Genomic DNA, 21,646 nt, shown 5'->3' with positions numbered 1-21,646 from the left:
TCCACTGTAACTGTCGAAGAAATTCCTATGGAAGTAGAAACTCCTGAAGAAATCAAGGAGCTTCCTGAGGAGGTCCGTGTTGTTGAAACTATTTCCGAAGATGGCAAGCCTAGGAAGAAGAAGATTCGCACACGTGTCATCAAGAAGGTTAAGGGTGACAAGCAAGAAGTCACCAAGATCGAAACCGTCGAAGAGGATGACAAAAAACCCGAAACCACTGTAACTGTCGAAGAAATTCCTGTGGGGAAACAGCCTGATGAAATCAAGGAGCTTCCAGAGGAGGTTCGTGTTGTTGAAACCATTACTGAAGACGGCAAGCCGACGAAGAAGAAGATTCGCACACGTGTTATCAAGAAGGTTAAGGGCGACAAGCAAGAAGTCACCAAGATCGAAACCGTCGAAGAGGATGACAAAGCACCCGAAACCACTGTCACAGTGGAAGAGATTCCTGTGGAAGAAGAATCTCCTGAGGAAATCAAGGAGCTTCCTGAGGAGGTCCGTGTGGTTGAATCTATTTCCGAAGATGGCAAGCCTAGGAAGAAGAAGATTCGCACACGTGTCATCAAGAAGGTTAAGGGCGACAAGCAAGAAGTCACCAAGATCGAAACCGTCGAAGAGGATGACAAAGCACCCAAAACCACTGTAACTGTCGAAGAAATTCCTGTGGAAAAACAGCCTGAAGAAATCAAGGAGCTTCCTGAGGAGGTCCGTGTTGTTGAAACTATTTCCGAAGACGGCAAGCCGACGAAGAAGAAGATCCGCACACGTGTCATCAAAAAGGTTAAGGGCGACAAGCAAGAAGTCACGAAGATCGAAACCGTCGAAGAGGATGACAAGGCACCCGAAACCACTGTCACAGTGGAAGAGATACCTGTGGAAGAAGAATCTCCTGAAGAAATCAAGGAGCTTCCTGAGGAGGTCCATGTTGTTGAAACTATTTCCGAAGATGGCAAGCCTAGGAAGAAGAAGATTCGCACACGTGTCATCAAGAAGGTTAAGGGCGACAAGCAAGAAGTCACCAAGATCGAAACCGTCGAAGAGGATGACAAAGCACCCGAAACCACTGTCACAGTGGAAGAGATTCCTGTGGAAGAAGAATCTCCTGAAGAAATCAAGGAGCTTCCTGAGGAGGTTCGTGTTGTTGAAACTATTACTGAAGACGGCAAGCCTAGGAAGAAGAAGATTCGCACACGTGTCATCAAGAAGGTTAAGGGCGACAAGCAAGAAGTCACCAAGATCGAAACCGTCGAAGAGGATGACAAAGCACCCGAAACCACTGTCACAGTGGAAGAGATTCCTGTGGAAGAAGAAACTCCAGAAGAAATCAAGGAGCTTCCTGAGGAGGTTCGTGTTGTTGAAACCATTACTGAAGACGGTAAGCCGACAAAGAAGAAGATCCGCACACGTGTCATTAAGAAGGTTAAGGGCGACAAGCAAGAAGTCACCAAGATCGAAACCGTCGAAGAGGGTGACAAAGCACCCGAAACCACTGTCACAGTGGAAGAGATTCCTGTGGAAGAAGAAAATCCTGAAGAAATCAAGGAGCTTCCTGAGGAGGTTCGTGTTGTTGAAATGATTACTGAAGACGGCAAACCTAAGAAGAAGAAGATCCGCACACGTGTCATCAAGAAGGTTAAGGGCGACAAGCAAGAAGTCACCAAGATCGAAACCGTCGAAGAGGATGACAAAGCACCCGAAACCACTGTCACAGTGGAAGAGATTCCTGTGGAAGATGAATCTCCTGAAGAAATCAAGGAGCTTCCTGAGGAGGTTCGTGTTGTTGAAATGATTACTGAAGACGGCAAGCCGACAAAGAAGAAGATCCGCACACGTGTCATCAAGAAGGTTAAGGGCGACAAGCAAGAAGTCACCAAGATCGAAACCGTCGAAGAGGATGACAAAGCACCCGAAACCACTGTCACAGTGGAAGAGATTCCTGTGGAAGAAGAATCTCCTGAAGAAATCAAGGAGCTTCCTGAGGAGGTTCGTGTTGTTGAAATGATTACTGAAGACGGCAAACCTAAGAAGAAGAAGATCCGCACACGTGTCATCAAGAAGGTTAAGGGCGACAAGCAAGAAGTCACCAAGATCGAAACCGTCGAAGAGGATGACAAAGCACCCGAAACCACTGTCACAGTGGAAGAGATTCCTGTGGAAGAAGAATCTCCTGAAGAAATCAAGGAGCTTCCTGAGAAGGTTCGTGTTGTTGAAATGATTACTGAAGACGGCAAGCCGACAAAGAAGAAGATCCGCACACGTGTCATCAAGAAGGTTAAGGGCGACAAGCAAGAAGTCACCAAGATCGAAACCGTCGAAGAGGATGACAAAGCACCCGAAACCACTGTCACAGTGGAAGAGATTCCTGTGGAAGAAGAAACTCCAGAAGAAATCAAGGAGCTTCCTGAGGAGGTTCGTGTTGTTGAAATGATTACTGAAGACGGCAAACCTAAGAAGAAGAAGATCCGCACACGTGTCATCAAGAAGGTTAAGGGCGACAAGCAAGAAGTCACCAAGATCGAAACCGTCGAAGAGGATGACAAAGCACCCGAAACCACTGTCACAGTGGAAGAGATTCCTGTGGAAGAAGAATCTCCTGAAGAAATCAAGGAGCTTCCTGAGGAGGTTCGTGTTGTTGAATCGATTACTGAAGACGGCAAGCCTACGAAGAAGAAGATCCGCACACGTGTCATCAAGAAGGTTAAGGGCGACAAGCAAGAAGTCACCAAGATCGAAACCGTCGAAGAGGATGACAAAGCACCCGAAACCACTGTCACAGTGGAAGAGATTCCTGTGGAAGAAGAAACTCCTGAAGAAATCAAGGAGCTTCCTGAGGAGGTTCGTGTTGTTGAAACGATTACTGAAGACGGCAAGCCGAAAAGAAGAAGATCCGCACACGTGTCATCAAGAAGGTTAAGGGCGACAAGCAAGAAGTCACCAAGATCGAAACCGTCGAAGAGGATGACAAATCACCCGAAACCACTGTCACAGTGGAAGAGATTCCTGTGGAAAAAGAAACTCCTGAAGAAATCAAGGAGCTTCCTGAGGAGGTTCGTGTTGTTGAATCGATTACTGAAGACGGCAAACCTAAGAAGAAGAAGATCCGCACACGTGTCATCAAGAAGGTTAAGGGCGACAAGCAAGAGGTCACCAAGATCGAAACCGTCGAAGAGGATGACAAAGCACCCGAAACCACTGTCACAGTGGAAGAGATTCCTGTGGAAGAAGAAACTCCTGAAGAAATCAAGGAGCTTCCTGAGGAGGTTCGTGTTGTGGAAACAATTACTGAAGACGGCAAGCCGACAAAGAAGAAGATCCGCACACGTGTCATCAAGAAGGTTAAGGGCGACAAGCAAGAAGTCACCAAGATCGAAACCGTCGAAGAGGATGACAAAGCACCCGAAACCACTGTCACAGTGGAAGAGATACCTGTGGAAGAAGAATCTCCTAAAGAAATCAAGGAGCTTCCTGAGGAGGTTCGTGTTGTTAAAACGATTACTGAAGACGGTAAGCCGACAAAGAAGAAGATCCGCACACGTGTCATCAAGAAGGTTAAGGGCGACAAGCAAGAGGTCACCAAGATCGAAACCGTCGAAGAGGATGACAAAGCACCCGAAACCACTGTCACAGTGGAAGAGATTCCTGTGGAAGAAGAATCTCCTGAAGAAATCAAGGAGCTTCCTGAGGAGGTTCGTGTTGTTGAAACCATTACTGAAGACGGTAAGCCGACGAAGAAGAAGATCCGCACACGTGTCATCAAGAAGGTTAAGGGCGACAAGCAAGAAGTCACCAAGATCGAAACCGTCGAAGAGGATGACAAATCACCCGAAACCACTGTCACAGTGGAAGAGATTCCTGTGGAAGAAGAAACTCCGGAAGAAATCAAGGAGCTTCCTGAGGAGGTTCGTGTTGTTGAAACGATTACTGAAGACGGCAAGCCGACGAAGAAGAAGATCCGCACACGTGTCATCAAGAAGGTTAAGGGCGACAAGCAAGAAGTCACCAAGATCGAAACCGTCGAAGAGGATGACAAAGCACCCGAAACCACTGTCACAGTGGAAGAGATTCCTGTGGAAGAAGAATCTCCTGAAGAAATCAAGGAGCTTCCTGAGGAGGTTCGTGTTGTTGAATCGATTACTGAAGACGGTAAGCCGACAAAGAAGAAGATCCGCACACGTGTCATCAAGAAGGTTAAGGGCGACAAGCAAGAAGTCACCAAGATCGAAACCGTCGAAGAGGATGACAAAGCACCCGAAACCACTGTCACAGTGGAAGAGATTCCTGTGGAAGAAGAAACTCCGAAGAAATCAAGGAGCTTCCTGAGGAGGTTCGTGTTGTTGAAACGATTACTGAAGACGGCAAGCCGACAAAGAAGAAGATCCGCACACGTGTCATCAAAAAGGTTAAGGGCGACAAGCAAGAAGTCACCAAGATCGAAACCGTCGAAGAGGATGACAAAGCACCCGAAACCACTGTCACAGTGGAAGAGATTCCTGTGGAAGAAGAAACTCCGGAAGAAATCAAGGAGCTTCCAGAGGAGGTTCGTGTTGTTGAAACCATTACTGAAGACGGCAAGCCGACAAAGAAGAAGATCCGCACACGTGTCATCAAGAAGGTTAAGGGCGACAAGCAAGAAGTCACCAAGATCGAAACCGTCGAAGAGGATGACAAAGCACCCGAAACCACTGTCACAGTGGAAGAGATTCCTGTGGAAGAAGAAACTCCGGAAGAAATCAAGGAGCTTCCTGAGGAGGTTCGTGTTGTTGAAACGATTACTGAAGACGGTAAGCCGACAAAGAAGAAGATCCGCACACGTGTCATCAAGAAGGTTAAGGGCGACAAGCAAGAAGTCACCAAGATCGAAACCGTCGAAGAGGATGACAAAGCACCCGAAACCACTGTCACAGTGGAAGAGATTCCTGTGGAAGAAGAAACTCCGGAAGAAATCAAGGAGCTTCCTGAGGAGGTTCGTGTTGTGGAAACGATTACTGAAGACGGTAAGCCGACAAAGAAGAAGATCCGCACACGTGTCATCAAGAAGGTTAAGGGCGACAAGCAAGAAGTCACCAAGATCGAAACCGTCGAAGAGGATGACAAAGCACCCGAAACCACTGTCACAGTGGAAGAGATTCCTGTGGAAGAAGAAACTCCGAAGAAATCAAGGAGCTTCCTGAGGAGGTTCGTGTTGTTGAAACCATTACTGAAGACGGCAAGCCGACAAAGAAGAAGATCCGCACACGTGTCATCAAGAGGGTTAAGGGCGACAAGCAAGAAGTCACCAAGATCGAAACCGTCGAAGAGGATGACAAAGCACCCGAAACCACTGTCACAGTTGAAGAGATTCCTGTGGAAAAACTATCTCCTGAAGAAATTAAGGTGCTTCCTGAGGAGGTTCGTGTTGTGGAAACAATTACTGAAGACGGCAAGCCGACAAAGAAGAAGATCCGCACACGTGTCATCAAGAAGGTTAAGGGCGACAAGCAAGAAGTCACCAAGATCGAAACCGTCGAAGAGGATGACAAAGCACCCGAAACCACTGTCACAGTGGAAGAGATTCCTGTGGAAGATGAATCTCCTGAAGAAATCAAGGAGCTTCCTGAGGAGGTTCGTGTTGTTGAATCGATTACTGAAGACGGTAAGCCGACAAAGAAGAAGATCCGCACACGTGTCATCAAGAAGGTTAAGGGCGACAAGCAAGAAGTCACCAAGATCGAAACCGTCGAAGAGGATGACAAAGCACCCGAAACCACTGTCACAGTGGAAGAGATTCCTGTGGAAGAAGAAACTCCAGAAGAAATCAAGGAGCTTCCTGAGGAGGTTCGTGTTGTGGAAACGATTACTGAAGACGGTAAGCCGACAAAGAAGAAGATCCGCACACGTGTCATCAAGAAGGTTAAGGGCGACAAGCAAGAAGTCACCAAGATCGAAACCGTCGAAGAGGATGACAAAGCACCCGAAACCACTGTCACAGTGGAAGAGATTCCTGTGGAAGAAGAAACTCCGGAAGAAATCAAGGAGCTTCCTGAGGAGGTTCGTGTTGTTGAAACGATTACTGAAGACGGTAAGCCGACAAAGAAGAAGATCCGCACACGTGTCATCAAGAAGGTTAAGGGCGACAAGCAAGAAGTCACCAAGATCGAAACCGTCGAAGAGGATGACAAAGCACCCGAAACCACTGTCACAGTGGAAGAGATTCCTGTGGAAGAAGAAACTCCGGAAGAAATCAAGGAGCTTCCTGAGGAGGTTCGTGTTGTTGAAACGATTACTGAAGACGGTAAGCCGACAAAGAAGAAGATCCGCACACGTGTCATCAAGAAGGTTAAGGGCGACAAGCAAGAAGTCACCAAGATCGAAACCGTCGAAGAGGATGACAAAGCACCCGAAACCACTGTCACAGTGGAAGAGATTCCTGTGGAAGAAGAAACTCCGGAAGAAATCAAGGAGCTTCCTGAGGAGGTTCGTGTTGTTGAAACGATTACTGAAGACGGTAAGCCGACAAAGAAGAAGATCCGCACACGTGTCATCAAGAAGGTTAAGGGCGACAAGCAAGAAGTCACCAAGATCGAAACCGTCGAAGAGGATGACAAAGCACCCGAAACCACTGTCACAGTGGAAGAGATTCCTGTGGAAGAAGAAACTCCGGAAGAAATCAAGGAGCTTCCTGAGGAGGTTCGTGTTGTGGAAACGATTACTGAAGACGGTAAGCCGACAAAGAAGAAGATCCGCACACGTGTCATCAAGAAGGTTAAGGGCGACAAGCAAGAAGTCACCAAGATCGAAACCGTCGAAGAGGATGACAAAGCACCCGAAACCACTGTCACAGTGGAAGAGATTCCTGTGGAAGAAGAAACTCCGGAAGAAATCAAGGAGCTTCCTGAGGAGGTTCGTGTTGTTGAAACGATTACTGAAGACGGTAAGCCGACAAAGAAGAAGATCCGCACACGTGTCATCAAGAAGGTTAAGGGCGACAAGCAAGAAGTCACCAAGATCGAAACCGTCGAAGAGGATGACAAAGCACCCGAAACCACTGTCACAGTGGAAGAGATTCCTGTGGAAGAAGAAACTCCGGAAGAAATCAAGGAGCTTCCTGAGGAGGTTCGTGTTGTTGAAACGATTACTGAAGACGGTAAGCCGACAAAGAAGAAGATCCGCACACGTGTCATCAAGAAGGTTAAGGGCGACAAGCAAGAAGTCACCAAGATCGAAACCGTCGAAGAGGATGACAAAGCACCCGAAACCACTGTCACAGTGGAAGAGATTCCTGTGGAAGAAGAAACTCCGGAAGAAATCAAGGAGCTTCCTGAGGAGGTTCGTGTTGTTGAAACGATTACTGAAGACGGTAAGCCGACAAAGAAGAAGATCCGCACACGTGTCATCAAGAAGGTTAAGGGCGACAAGCAAGAAGTCACCAAGATCGAAACCGTCGAAGAGGATGACAAAGCACCCGAAACCACTGTCACAGTGGAAGAGATTCCTGTGGAAGAAGAAACTCCGGAAGAAATCAAGGAGCTTCCTGAGGAGGTTCGTGTTGTGGAAACGATTACTGAAGACGGTAAGCCGACAAAGAAGAAGATCCGCACACGTGTCATCAAGAAGGTTAAGGGCGACAAGCAAGAAGTCACCAAGATCGAAACCGTCGAAGAGGATGACAAAGCACCCGAAACCACTGTCACAGTGGAAGAGATTCCTGTGGAAGAAGAAACCCGGAAGAAATCAAGGAGCTTCCTGAGGAGGTTCGTGTTGTTGAAACGATTACTGAAGACGGCAAGCCGACGAAGAAGAAGATCCGCACACGTGTCATCAAGAAGGTTAAGGGCGACAAGCAAGAAGTCACCAAGATCGAAACCGTCGAAGAGGATGACAAAGCACCCGAAACCACTGTCACAGTGGAAGAGATTCCTGTGGAAGAAGAAACTCCGGAAGAAATCAAGGAGCTTCCTGAGGAGGTTCGTGTTGTGGAAACGATTACTGAAGACGGTAAGCCGACAAAGAAGAAGATCCGCACACGTGTCATCAAAAGGTTAAGGGCGACAAGCAAGAAGTCACCAAGATCGAAACCGTCGAAGAGGATGACAAAGCACCCGAAACCACTGTCACAGTGGAAGAGATTCCTGTGGAAGAAGAAACTCCGGAAGAAATCAAGGAGCTTCCTGAGGAGGTTCGTGTTGTGGAAACGATTACTGAAGACGGTAAGCCGACAAAGAAGAAGATCCGCACACGTGTCATCAAAAAGGTTAAGGGCGACAAGCAAGAAGTCACCAAGATCGAAACCGTCGAAGAGGATGACAAAGCACCCGAAACCACTGTCACAGTGGAAGAGATTCCTGTGGAAGAAGAAACTCCGGAAGAAATCAAGGAGCTTCCTGAGGAGGTTCGTGTTGTTGAAACGATTACTGAAGACGGTAAGCCGACGAAGAAGAAGATCCGCACACGTGTTATCAAGAAGGTTAAGGGCGACAAGCAAGAAATCACCAAGATCGAAACCGTCGAAGAGGATGACAAAGCACCCGAAACCACTGTCACAGTGGAAGAGATTCCTGTGGAAGAAGAAACTCCGGAAGAAATCAAGGAGCTTCCTGAGGAGGTTCGTGTTGTGAAACGATTACTGAAGACGGTAAGCCGACAAAGAAGAAGATCCGCACACGTGTCATCAAAAGGTTAAGGGCGACAAGCAAGAAGTCACCAAGATCGAAACCGTCGAAGAGGATGACAAAGCACCCGAAACCACTGTCACAGTGGAAGAGATTCCTGTGGAAGAAGAAACTCCGGAAGAAATCAAGGAGCTTCCTGAGGAGGTTCGTGTTGTTGAAACGATTACTGAAGACGGCAAGCCGACGAAGAAGAAGATCCGCACACGTGTCATCAAGAAGGTTAAGGGCGACAAGCAAGAAGTCACCAAGATCGAAACCGTCGAAGAGGATGACAAAGCACCCGAAACCACTGTCACAGTGGAAGAGATTCCTGTGGAAGAAGAAACTCAGAAGAAATCAAGGAGCTTCCTGAGGAGGTTCGTGTTGTTGAAACGATTACTGAAGACGGCAAGCCGACGAAGAAGAAGATCCGCACACGTGTCATCAAGAAGGTTAAGGGCGACAAGCAAGAAGTCACCAAGATCGAAACCGTCGAAGAGGATGACAAAGCACCCGAAACCACTGTCACAGTGGAAGAGATTCCTGTGGAAGAAGAAACTCCGGAAGAAATCAAGGAGCTTCCTGAGGAGGTTCGTGTTGTTGAAACGATTACTGAAGACGGTAAGCCGACAAAGAAGAAGATCCGCACACGTGTCATCAAGAAGGTTAAGGGCGACAAGCAAGAAGTCACCAAGATCGAAACCGTCGAAGAGGATGACAAAGCACCCGAAACCACTGTCACAGTGGAAGAGATTCCTGTGGAAGAACAGCCTGAAGAAGTGAAGGAGCTTCCTGAGGAGGTTCGTATTGTTGAAACGATTACTGAAGACGGTAAGCCGACGAAGAAGAAGATCCGCACACGTGTCATTAAGAAGGTTAAGGGCGACAAGCAAGAAGTCACCAAGATCGAAACCGTCGAAGAGGATGACAAAGCACCCGAAACCACTGTCACAGTGGAAGAGATTCCTGTGGAAGAACAGCCTGAAGAAGTGAAGGAGATTCCTGAGGAGGTTCGGATTGTTGAAACGATTACTGAGGACGGCAAGCCGACGAAGAAGAAGATCCGCACACGTGTCATCAAGAAGGTTAAGGGCGACAAGCAAGAAGTCACCAAGATCGAAACCGTCGAAGAGGATGACAAAGCACCCGAAACCACTGTCACAGTGGAAGAGATTCCTGTGGAAGAACAGCCTGAAGAAGTGAAGGAGCTTCCTGAGGAGATTCGTATTGTTGAAACGATTACTGAAGACGGTAAGCCGACGAAGAAGAAGATCCGCACACGTGTCATTAAGAAGGTTAAGGGCGACAAGCAAGAAGTCACCAAGATCGAAACCGTCGAAGAGGATGACAAAGCACCCGAAACTACTGTCACAGTCGAAGAGATTCCAGTGGAAGAACAGCCTGAAGAAGTGAAGGAGATTCCTGAGGAGGTTCGGATTGTTGAAACGATTACTGAGGACGGCAAGCCGACGAAGAAGAAGATCCGCACACGTGTCATCAAAAGGTTAAGGGCGACAAGCAAGAAAGTCACCGTGTCATCAGGTTAAGGGCGACAAGCAAGAAGTCACCAAGATCGAAACCGTCGAAGAGGATGACAAAGCACCCGAAACCACTGTCACAGTGGAAGAGATTCCTGTGGAAGAAGAAACTCCGGAAGAAGTGAAGGAGCTTCCTGAGGAGGTTCGTGTTGTTGAATCGATTACTGAAGACGGTAAGCCGACAAAGAAGAAGATCCGCACACGTGTCATCAAGAAGGTTAAGGGCGACAAGCAAGAAGTCACCAAGATCGAAACCGTCGAAGAGGATGACAAAGCACCCGAAACCACTGTCACAGTGGAAGAGATTCCTGTGGAAGAACAGCCTGAAGAAGTGAAGGAGCTTCCTGAGGAGGTTCGTATTGTTGAAACGATTACTGAAGACGGCAAGCCGACGAAGAAGAAGATCCGCACACGTGTCATTAAGAAGGTTAAGGGCGACAAGCAAGAAGTCACCAAGATCGAAACCGTCGAAGAGGATGACAAAGCACCCGAAACTACTGTCACAGTCGAAGAGATTCCAGTGGAAGAACAGCCTGAAGAAGTGAAGGAGCTTCCTGAGGAGGTTCGGATTGTTGAAACGATTACTGAAGACGGCAAGCCGACGAAGAAGAAGATCCGCACACGTGTCATTAAGAAGGTTAAGGGCGACAAGCAAGAAGTCACCAAGATCGAAACCGTCGAAACGGATGACAAAGCACCCGAAACCACTGTCACAGTGGAAGAGATTCCTGTGGAAGAACTATCTCCTGAAGAAATCAAGGAGCTTCCTGAGGAGGTTCGTGTTGTTGAAACCATTACTGAAGACGGCAAGCCGACGAAGAAGAAGATCCGCACACGTGTCATTAAGAAGGTTAAGGGCGACAAGCAAGAAGTCACCAAGATCGAAACCGTCGAAACGGATGACAAAGCACCCGAAACCACTGTCACAGTGGAAGAGATTCCCGTGGAAGACGAAACTCCAGAAGAAATCAAGGAGCTTCCTGAGGAGGTCCGTGTTGTTGAAACCATTACTGAAGACGGCAAGCCGACGAAGAAGAAGATCCGCACACGTGTCATCAAGAAGGTTAAGGGCGACAAGCAAGAAGTCACCAAGATCGAAACCGTCGAAGAGGATGACAAAGCACCCGAAACTACTGTCACAGTCGAAGAGATTCCAGTGGAAGAACAGCCTGAAGAAGTTGAGGAGTTGCCAGAAGAAGTTCGTGTGGTTGAATCCGTTGATGAATATGGTACGCCTCAAAAGAAGAAGATCCGCACTCGTGTTATCAAGAAGGTTAAGGGTGACAAGCAAGAAGTCACCAAGATCGAAACTGTTGAAGTGGAGGATAAGAAGCCCGAGACTACCATTACTGTTGAAGAGTCTGACATCAAGAGTCCCTTCGGTAAAAGTCTTAATCTTAAAAAAAGGATCGTTGTGCATAAGCCTGAGGACGATGTATCCGTGTTCGAATTACCTGAAAGAAAATCCGTAATTATTTCTAAAAAACCTGATGGCACTCCTACCAAAACGGTTATTAAAACCAAAATTATCAAAAAAGTGCAAGGGTCTAATATGGAGGTCACCAAAGTTCAAACTGTTGAAGAATATGAAAAGCCATCACAGACAACTGTAACAGTTGAGAACTTTGAAGCACCATTCCCAGAGCTTCCCGAAGAAAAGATAACAGAAATTGTTGTTCTTCCGGATGAAATTATTGAATCAGAAACTATTGATGAAGATGGTCAACAAAGAGTTACTAAATCTAAAAAGCGTATCATAAAGAAGCCAAAGGATGAGTTTAAGGAAGAAGTGACGGAAATTGATATTAGGGAACAAGAATCAGGGGAACCCATCTATACCATAACTATCAATGAACTTCCAATAACCGAGCCCACTCACACCGATAATACGTCGGTAGAGTTACCAGAACAAGTAGCTGAAATAGAGGTTACCTCCCCCGATGGGACGAAAAAGAAGAAAACTGTTAAGACACGCGCGTTTAAAAAGAATATTGATGATAATCTTGATGAAGTCACTACAGTTAATACTATTGAAGAGGAAAACATGGAACCAATGACTACGGTGCACGTTGAAATTGTTCCAATCGACCAAACTTCGACTTTGCCAATTCCAATTGAAGAGCTACCAGAAGAAACTGTTATTGAAGAAGTTTCGGAAGATAAGAAACCTAGGAAGAAGAAAACCAAAACACGAACATTTAAAAAACAAGGTCCCGAGGAAGATGAATACTATCAAATTCAGACTATCGAAGAAGAAGGCAAAGAGCCGTACTCACTTGTACGAGTTGTAAGTGATGAGAACATTGCTGACATTATTGACATCAGTAAACTTGATGATGAACAACTTCCCAAACACAAAAAACAAAAGCCACACAAACAGAAGGGTAAGAACACAAATCACTACACTAGGCATACACCACATTTTACACGAAAACTAAATACGAAGTATACGCTATTTTCATTTTATATAGTTTTATATTATTTATAGGGTAAACTGCACCTTCAATTTTTTCATTTAATATTGCGAAATATATTAAGTTTTATAATTAATTTTTTTATTTTATTTTATTTTGATTAACTTATTTTAGTAAACATTATTCTTGTCGACTGCTAATAACAAATTTTTTCAACCATTCTAATCATTAATGAAAATACACATCAAACATGAACACAGCGGAGAAACCAGAACACACTGAAACGGAACACCCAGTATACATAACAACATTTAAATCTGTACAAAACGAAGATGGAGAAACAACTATTCAAACAGAAAATAAAAGAATTTCTCAGGAGGAAGGCATCGTTGTTGAGGAAGTACTCAGTGACACTGAACCCATTTTGGAAGACACTACACAATCAAATATTGAAATTACTGAAGTCAGCGAGCCTACAGGTGATTTTTATAAAATATTTTTAAAACATTTACAATACAAGAACACGTATCAGAGAAACATATAACTAGAGTAAAGCACATCTTCTCAAATACGTGCGTGATAGGTAATAAAAATTAACTGAAATACATACTTGATTTGAGATTGCGATTTAAGTGTTATAAAAAAAAAGTGAAACACAAATACTTGTAGCTTCAAATTTATTAACACGAAAACAAAACACAAACAAGACCAATACAAAAATACTCAAATACAAGTCATTCTGTTTGAAAACTTTGGCACAATAATTACTAACAATGTTCTTTGGAATACTCATACCTAAGTACGAGTACGTTATATGTACTTAGGTTGTATTTGTACAAAAAAAAAACCAAGCGTAAATAGTACATTAAAAATACAGATCAACATTTTAGTTAACAAAATATGCAAGTATATTAAACACAAAACTTTATACAATGTCAAAAGTTTATGTGTTGTAACGCATTATAAAAAATGCAAATATAATTTTAACAAACTAGTTTAGTGCTAACACACAAACACATAATTTTCTCTCAAACAGACCAATACAACAAAGAGTACACTATCACAGAACCCGAAGATGTAAGTGCAGACAACATCATACATACACCGGCCAAAGATAAAAAGCCCAAACAGAAAAAGACACAACCAAATCAATTCGAACAGATCGACGAGACTGTAGAAGTAGTAGAAGGGGATATAGGGGAGCCAAAAGACAGTATCAAAAAGAAACTTAAGGTTAAGGTTGATCAAGACAAATTAGTTGATGATGTGATTGAGAAGACTACTGCTGACGAGAAAGAATTGGTAACTGTTGCTAAGAAAGATAAACCTAAAAAGAAGAAGGTGGTTAAATCTAAGAAGGATGAAATGGATGAATATATTCAATTCCTTATACAACAGGAGATTCCCAAAACAGTTTTGAGCCCATATGTACGTACGGAAATGGAACTTCCTCAGAGGGCGCGACGCGATTCTTCTATTAAGCCAATGAAGCTAACTGCAATGAAAATTGAGAAAATCGAAGTTAAGAAACCTAAATTGATTGAAATAAGCTCTGTGGCCGAGTTTCCCCAAATGCTGAAACTCAAGACTCCAAAACAACGACCTCAGGAGGAGAAGAAACGAAGATTAAGCGAAGCTTCATTCAAAAATAAGAAACTTAAGAGTTTGATAAGATTTATACCTTACTCACCATACTGCTTCCCTTACACAGTTATTGAACTAGAAAATAATCGCGATAACGGTGAACTTTCCCGCAATATAGATGAGGCTGAAGAAGTCTTAAAATTCAAACCAAAGAAATTCAAGCATACTAAGCCCGTAAAGGCTGAATTGGAAGAGCCAAATCTAGAAACTATCGATGATGAAACCCAACCGAAGGATGAGGAAGAGGTGAAACCTAAGTACAAACGTTCAAAGAAAAACAAAGAATTAACTGAAGATGAGCATAGAAAACTGAAAATCGGAAAGGGCAAAATTCCACAAAATGTTGAGGATATGGAAACCGTTGAGCTTAAGCCGGTCAAATTCGATAACGAAGGCGAAGAAATAAGTGAGAAACCCAAGAAGACCACTGAAGAAAAGGAAAGGAAAAAGAAGCCAAAGAAACCTAAAGATTCAGACGACATACTTGGCTTCGAACCATTTGTGATTGAAGATGACAAGGAACAGGATGATGAAAAACCATTCTTAAAATATGAAGTGATTGAATTGGAGTCAGAGGAAAAGCCAGAGGAGCAAGAAGATGGGAGTGTGGTAACTGCAAAAGAACCTAAAAAGAAGCGTAAGCTAAAGGTTAAAACGGAACGTGAAGAGAATCTCGTCGAAATTGTCGAAATTTCTCCAACTGATACAGACGATAAGATTTACGAAGTGACCGTAACTTGTTCAGAAACTGACGACAATCAACCAAAAGAAAAGAAAATACTTAAAAAGAAAGTGAAACGTATGAATAAAGAAGAATTGGATGAATTTGTAGCTGAACTTAAAGAAGAACCTGAACAAAACGTCTATGAAACGACGATGAGCGATTTCTACGAGGTTAAGTTGACTGAACTGCAACCTGAAGTGACACCCACTGATAAGCCTTCTGAAAAAACTAAAAAGCGAAGACTTCTTCATAAGAGAGGAGATGATGAGGAAATTTTGGAAATTGCCGAGACTGTTGTTGCACCTGGAGAGGAGGCACTTTGTGAAGTAACTATAAGATCGATAGAGCAAGAGGATACCATAGATACTGAAAAGCCAACAGAGAAGCCTAAAGCGAAAACAAGGAAAATGAAGAAAGACGACCTGGATGCTTATATACAACAGCTGATAAATGCAGAAATTCCAATTACTGAGCTTGAGAAATATGAAAAAACTGATATAGATGCCAAGCCAAAGAAACCCAAGAAGAAAAAGATTAAGCCAGTGGAACCAACTTTCGTTGAAGGTGAAGCTTTTGAAGTTGGTATCAGTCAGCAAGAGCCGACTAAGAAACCAAAGGCTAAGAAACTTAAACCTGAACCCCAAGTAAAAGAGGAACTCAAAGTCGAACCAGAAAGTGTTCCAGAATATGATGAATTCACAATAAGCACTATTGACTCACAGACTCAGCCGAAGGAAGTTGTAAAAATAACAGATGAGGAAATACCGCTAAATGTAGATGACATAGTGATGGATTTGAATGAAACTCTGCCAATAGTTATATTAGAGGAATATACCGAAGAAATTCCTGAAGAATTTATAGAAGTTGATCAAACTGAAAAGAAAATTACCAAAAAGCGTAAGGTGAAAACTAGAAAGGGATCGAAGCAGTATGAAATCCAAATTGTGGAAACTGAAAGACCAGAAGATGAGGACGATGAAGCAAAGGTTATAGTTATAACAACTGAAATAGTGGAGGATAGTCCCAATATACTGGATCGGGAAGAACCACAAGCTCCCAAGAAAACTGTTAGGAAAGTGAAGAAGGATAAGCTTAAAGAATACATTGTTAGTGTGATTGAAGAAGCACCAACAGAACTTCTCGCAAAACTTTCCGAAGAAGTATCTGAAGTGACAGAAGTAGAATCTGCGGTTGTTGATGATATTACAAGTTTCAGAACTACAGTTGTTGATGATATAACGGATTTCGACGTGAAACCAGAAGAAGAAGAGATTGAGAGCTCGATAAGCTTGCCAAAGGACAAGAAGAAGAAGTTACCTAAGCCGAAAAAAGTAAATGTAATTGAAGATCAGCCGTTGGAAAGCAAACAAGACGCTCAACAAGTAGAATATACTGACGAGGACGTTGAAATACCCGCTGTTCTATCACATGATGAGTATTCATTTGAAGTTACTGAAAGTGTACCCAAAACTAAGAAAACGCCAGCAAAGAAACAGCCCAAGAAACCACAATCTGTTCCGATTTCTGAACAAGTGATTCGTGTTGAGGAAATGGCACCAGAAACAATTACTGAACAACTTATTAATGAGGATGGAGAGGAAGTGGAAAGAGTAACATCAAAGCGAAAGCTTAAAAAGAAGGTTGGACCAAAAGAATATCTAATTGAAGTCATTGAGACTTACGAAGAAAACCAGCCCGACGCAGAATTAGTTATTCAGACTACAGAAATCACTCCAGAGCCGGAGTTCGAGTCTCCTAAAGATCACAAAATAAAAATTGTCAAACAGAAGAAGCCCAAAAATGAGGGTTTGGATAGTTATATTCAAAAGTTAATAGAAGAAGAAATTCCGAAAGCAGAACTTGAGACTTACGAAACAACTGTAATGGAATCAACCCCTGATACGAAGAAACCTAAGAAGATAAGGAAGCATCACAAGAAAACCACTGAAATAGTCGATGGTGTGCCACAAATTGTGCATGAATTCACCATACAAGAGTTCGAGCCAGAAGAAACAGAACAACTTCCAGAATTCGTTACGAAAGTCGAGGAAGAGGACACCAAAGAACCGTTAGAAGATTTCAAAATAAAGGTGGAAGAAGAAAAAGAAAAGCCTAAGCCAAAACCGAAGAAAGAAAAGAAATCTAAGGTGAAGGTGATCGAACAGGAACCAGTCAGTATTCAAGATATTGAGGAGACTGTAAAGGTCACAGAGGAAATTGCAGAGGATGGCACAACCAAAGAGGTTCAAGTGAAAAAGCGTAAGATCGTGCGAAAGCAGGGTCCAAAGGAGCAAGTTTTTGAAATAACAGAGACTATTAGCAATGACGAGCCCTTGGCTGAAGTAACAATCGTTGAGGTTACAGAAAGGGAAGAACCGGAGGAGACAGTTGACGTAACTCAAAAACCGAAAGCACCAATCAAAAAACAAAAGAAGCTTAAGCGCGAAGAAGTTGAGAGCTACGTTATCAGCATTGTAGAAGAGTTTTCTGCACCTTTGGAAGAAGAGAAACTGGCAGAGGTGATCGAAGATGAAGAAGCTCCTAAAGTTCTTAAAACAAAAACTGTTAAGCATAAGAAACCTGGCAAGGTACCAATGGATCACACGATTCGTATTGAAGAACTTGCTCCAGAAACCATAATCGAAGATATTGTAAATGAAGATGGAGAAGATGTTAAACAGGTTAAAACAATTAAAAAGCTTAAGAAGAAGGAAGGTCCAAAGGAGTATTTGATTGAGGTAACCGAAACCTATCAAGAAAATAAACCAGAGGCTGATATAGAATTTACAACCATTGAATTAACTTCAGAAGATATTCCAACGGAAGAAGGTGAACAACCCGTTAAGGTAATACAAAAGGTGAAGAAGAAGAAGGCGGTTAAAGACGATTTAGATAAATACATACAAGAGCTTATTGAACAGGAAATCACAAAAACAGATCTTGAGCAATATGAGCCAACGGAAATGGAATCGAAACCCAAACAGCCTAAGAAAAAGGTCAAACATCATCACAAAAAGAGTGTGGAAATCATTGATGGACTCTCTGTAACTGTACATGAGTTTGATGTTTCGGAAGTGGAGCCTGAGATTGTAGAGGAAGAACCGCTGCCTATATTAGAAAAAACTGAATCTTTCCCATCACTTCCCGAAGAGCCTAGCAAGTACTTAGTAAACGTTTTTGACGAAATTGTAGAGCCTACACAATATACAGAAGAAATTGATGAGACACCGACAAAACCAACTACGAAAGAAAAGACGCCCAAAAAGAAAAAGGTAGAGAAAACTCCCATTGTTTTTGATGAAGTCGATGAAACGACTGAAATTGTGCAACAACCGACAGAAGATGGTACTGTGAAGGGCGTTACTGTAAAGAAACGTAAGGTTAAGCATAGGCAGGGCTCCCAACAATTTGTCTTTGAGATAACTGAAACTACTAGCGAGGATCAGCCGTTGGCAGAAATTACAGTCGTAGAATTAACAGAGCACAAACCTTTCATATCTGAAGAACAGCCCATTGTTGAGCAAAAAACAATCAAGAAACCAAAGAAGCTTAAAAAAGATGACATTGAGCAATATATCATCAATGTTATCGATGAATTTGTTCAAGAATCACCAGTCGAAACTATCGAGGATGAAATAAAGGATACTAGGGAAGATGTTCCAAAGAAACCAAGAAAATCTCCCAAGCAATATAAAATCAGTGAACATGAAGAGCTAGAGCAAGCTAGACCCGAAACGGAAGAAGTTGCTCCTGATGTGCTGGAAGAATCAATTGGCGAAAGTTTGGACGAATATCCTGATTTCACGATTAATATTAAAGAAGACATCACAACCGAAGAAAAGAAACCAAAGAAATCGAAGAATCAACCAAAAGCAAAGGCAGTCAAGGAATCTGAGCAACCCGAATATGAAGACTATCTGATAAAGGTATCATCTACAGAGGAAGTTGAAAGAATCGAGTCACCAGAGCGCGAATCCGTTGTATCACAACCGGAAGAGTTACAGCCCACTGAGGAACCAATTTTCCATGTAGAAGAAATTGAATCTAAAACTGATTTGACTGAGGAAAAAGATGACAAGGGCGAAACTACGCAAAAGGTGGTTACTAAGAGAAAAATCAAAAAGCAAATTGGTCCAAAGGAAGAAATAATAGAGATTGTCGAGACTGTAAAGGATGGCTTGCCAGAATTCGAAGTAACAATTATTACTGAGGAACCCAAGAATGAAGTCGATGAAATTGTCCAAGAAGAAAAGCCAAAGAAGGTGAAAAAGACTAAGAAGGTTCCCAAGGACGATTTGCATGATTATATACAAAAGCTTATAGAGCAGGATATTCCAAAATCTGAGCTGGAAAAATACGAAAAGATAGATTTTGATGAGCCTGTAAAAATGAAGAAGAAGCCAGTGAAAAAAGTAAAGATCACAGAAGAACAACCAGAAAAAACCTCTGAAAAACCAATTGTTGAAATGCGCAAGGACAAAACAAAACCATCAGAAAGTCCTGTAGAGGAATCCCAATTAAAGATCACAGTCAAAGAATTCGCACCTGAAAAACCAAAAGAAACTGCGTTTGAAATTACAGTTCTTGAGGAGTTTGTCGAAAGTAAACCTATGCCAGATGAGAATGGTGAAATTAAAATTAAGGAAGTGAAAACAAAGAAAATAAAACAGAAGAAGGGACCTGCAGAAGTAATTCATGAAATAACTGAGGTCACAGATATAGATACGGGCGAATCTGAGATTACAATAGTTTCTTCCAGTCCAAACGAAGCCGAAGATCAGGAAAAACCAGTTAAGAAAGAAAAGCGAGTTAAAAAGATTAAAAAGGACGATGTCGACGAATTTATTCAAACAGTTATTGAGGAAGATGCGCCGAAAGAGACAGAAGATGTTGTTGATATAACTGAAGACACAACTCCCAAGCAACCCATAACAAAGCCAAAGAAAATCAAAAAGAAAGAAACAGAACCGAAAAAAGAAGAGGAGTTGCCAGTAGATGATACCAAAAAGATCGTTGAAAGTGAACCGGCAGAAGCAGCAATCACAGAAGATGTCGTTCAAATAGAGGACATAGTTCCCAGTGAAGAAAGCCCTGAAGAGGGAACTAAAGAGCCTGAAGAAGTAAAAACTCCCCAGAAGAAAAAGAAGCCTTTGAAGGAAAAAGTTAAAGTTGTTGAAGAACAACCAGACGAAGATACTCTTGACAAGCCTTTGAATGTTGTAGAAAAAGAGAGTGATGTTGAAAAGCCTGATACTACAGAATATAGTGCTACTTTCACTGAAGAAGAAATCAAGCCTGAGGAAAAACCGAAAAAGTTGTCAAAGAAGGTGAAGGAAACACCAACTCAACAAGAACAATCAAAGTACGAAATCTCAATAACAGAAAGCATCAAGGAACCCGAAGACACTCTTCCATTAAATGTGGAAGTTATCGAAAGTGAAACGAAAACAGAAGAAATTACAGACGATGCCGGTGAAATTCACAAGGTGGTTACAACAAAACGAAAGATAAAGCGTCCAAAGGGTGAAACTGATGAAGCTATTGAAATTATTGAAGTCGTTACCGATGACCAACCAGATGCGGTGGTTACAATTGCAGAATACGAGCCAGAACAGCCCGAACAAAAGGATGGAAAACCTAAAGAGCCTAAGAAGAAAACAAAGAAAATTAAAAAAGATGATATTCACGACTATATTCAAAAGCTCATAGACATGGAAACTCCTAAAACTGAGCTAGAGAAATATGAGAAAATTGAGTTTGAGTCGTTACCTAAGGATAAACCGACTAAAACTATGGAAATTAGTATAGCCGAAGACAGTCCCACTGAAAAACCAAAGAAGGACAAAAAATTAAAGCCTAAAGAATGGCCTAAAGATGAAGAATCATTGTCGGAGCCACTCGCTGAAGTAAAGATCATTGAGGAAGAAGCACCTGAGCAGATTGCGGTTGTGGAAGTGGTTGAAGTACAACCCGAAGAAGTCGAAATCAAGGAAAAACTTACCGAAGAAGGACTTCCAGTACAGGAGAAAACAACTAAGAGAGTCTTGAAAAAGAAGGGACCCCAAGAAGACACCACTTACAAAATTACAACAATTGAAAGTGAAGATAATGATTCTGTTACTGTCATCGTCGACGAGGAACCAGAAGAAGCCCCAGTCGAATTAACTGAAAGCCAACCAGAAGAGACAGAGGTTAAAACGTCCAAACAGAAACCAAAGAAAACTGTGAAGAAAATAAAAAAGGATGATTTGGATGATTACGTTAAAAAATTAATAGAAGAAGAAATACCAAAGACTGAAATGGAAAAGTATGAAAAGGTAGAAATGCCGGAAAAACCAAAGCAACAGAAAGAAGTGCCAACAGAAACTGCTCCAGAAGAGGTAGAGGAAGAGCTTCAAGATCTTGAGTCAACCAAACCGAAAAAGACCAAAACAGTTAAGCCAAAACCAGTTGACAAAATCGAACAACGACCAGACGAACCAACAGAGACAATAGTAGAAAAAACTGAAGACTTTACTGAAGACGTTACACCAAAACAAATTGCACACCCCGAGGACACAGCCACAGCACAAATTACACCAAGCGCACAAGATGAGATATCTACTCAAGATGACACTAAAGATACAATTCAGAAAACAGTTAAGCATAAGAAAGCAAAGCCAGACACAGTTAAAAGCGTTGAAACAAGTAAGTTATTAG

General features: G+C 42.7%; 1 protein-coding gene across 1 annotated transcript in view; it reads left to right on the top strand.

The window, feature by feature from the left end:
* Positions 1-21,646, top strand: part of LOC117788821 (titin) — an 89,648-nt gene that overhangs the window by 50,775 nt on the left and 17,227 nt on the right. Inside the window, 9 exon segments of the mRNA XM_034627695.1 lie at positions 742-2,835; positions 3,048-4,112; positions 4,325-5,038; positions 5,677-7,593; positions 8,018-8,500; positions 11,496-12,549; positions 12,840-13,058; positions 13,616-13,853; positions 13,884-21,634. Coding sequence (XP_034483586.1) covers positions 742-2,835; positions 3,048-4,112; positions 4,325-5,038; positions 5,677-7,593; positions 8,018-8,500; positions 11,496-12,549; positions 12,840-13,058; positions 13,616-13,853; positions 13,884-21,634 — 15,535 coding nt within the window.

This window comes from Drosophila innubila (assembly GCF_004354385.1).
Source record: "Drosophila innubila isolate TH190305 chromosome 3L unlocalized genomic scaffold, UK_Dinn_1.0 0_D_3L, whole genome shotgun sequence".
NCBI lineage: Eukaryota > Metazoa > Arthropoda > Insecta > Diptera > Drosophilidae > Drosophila > Drosophila innubila.
The sequence above is the reverse complement of the archived record's forward strand: the minus strand, read 5'-3'. Positions and strand labels throughout refer to the sequence as shown.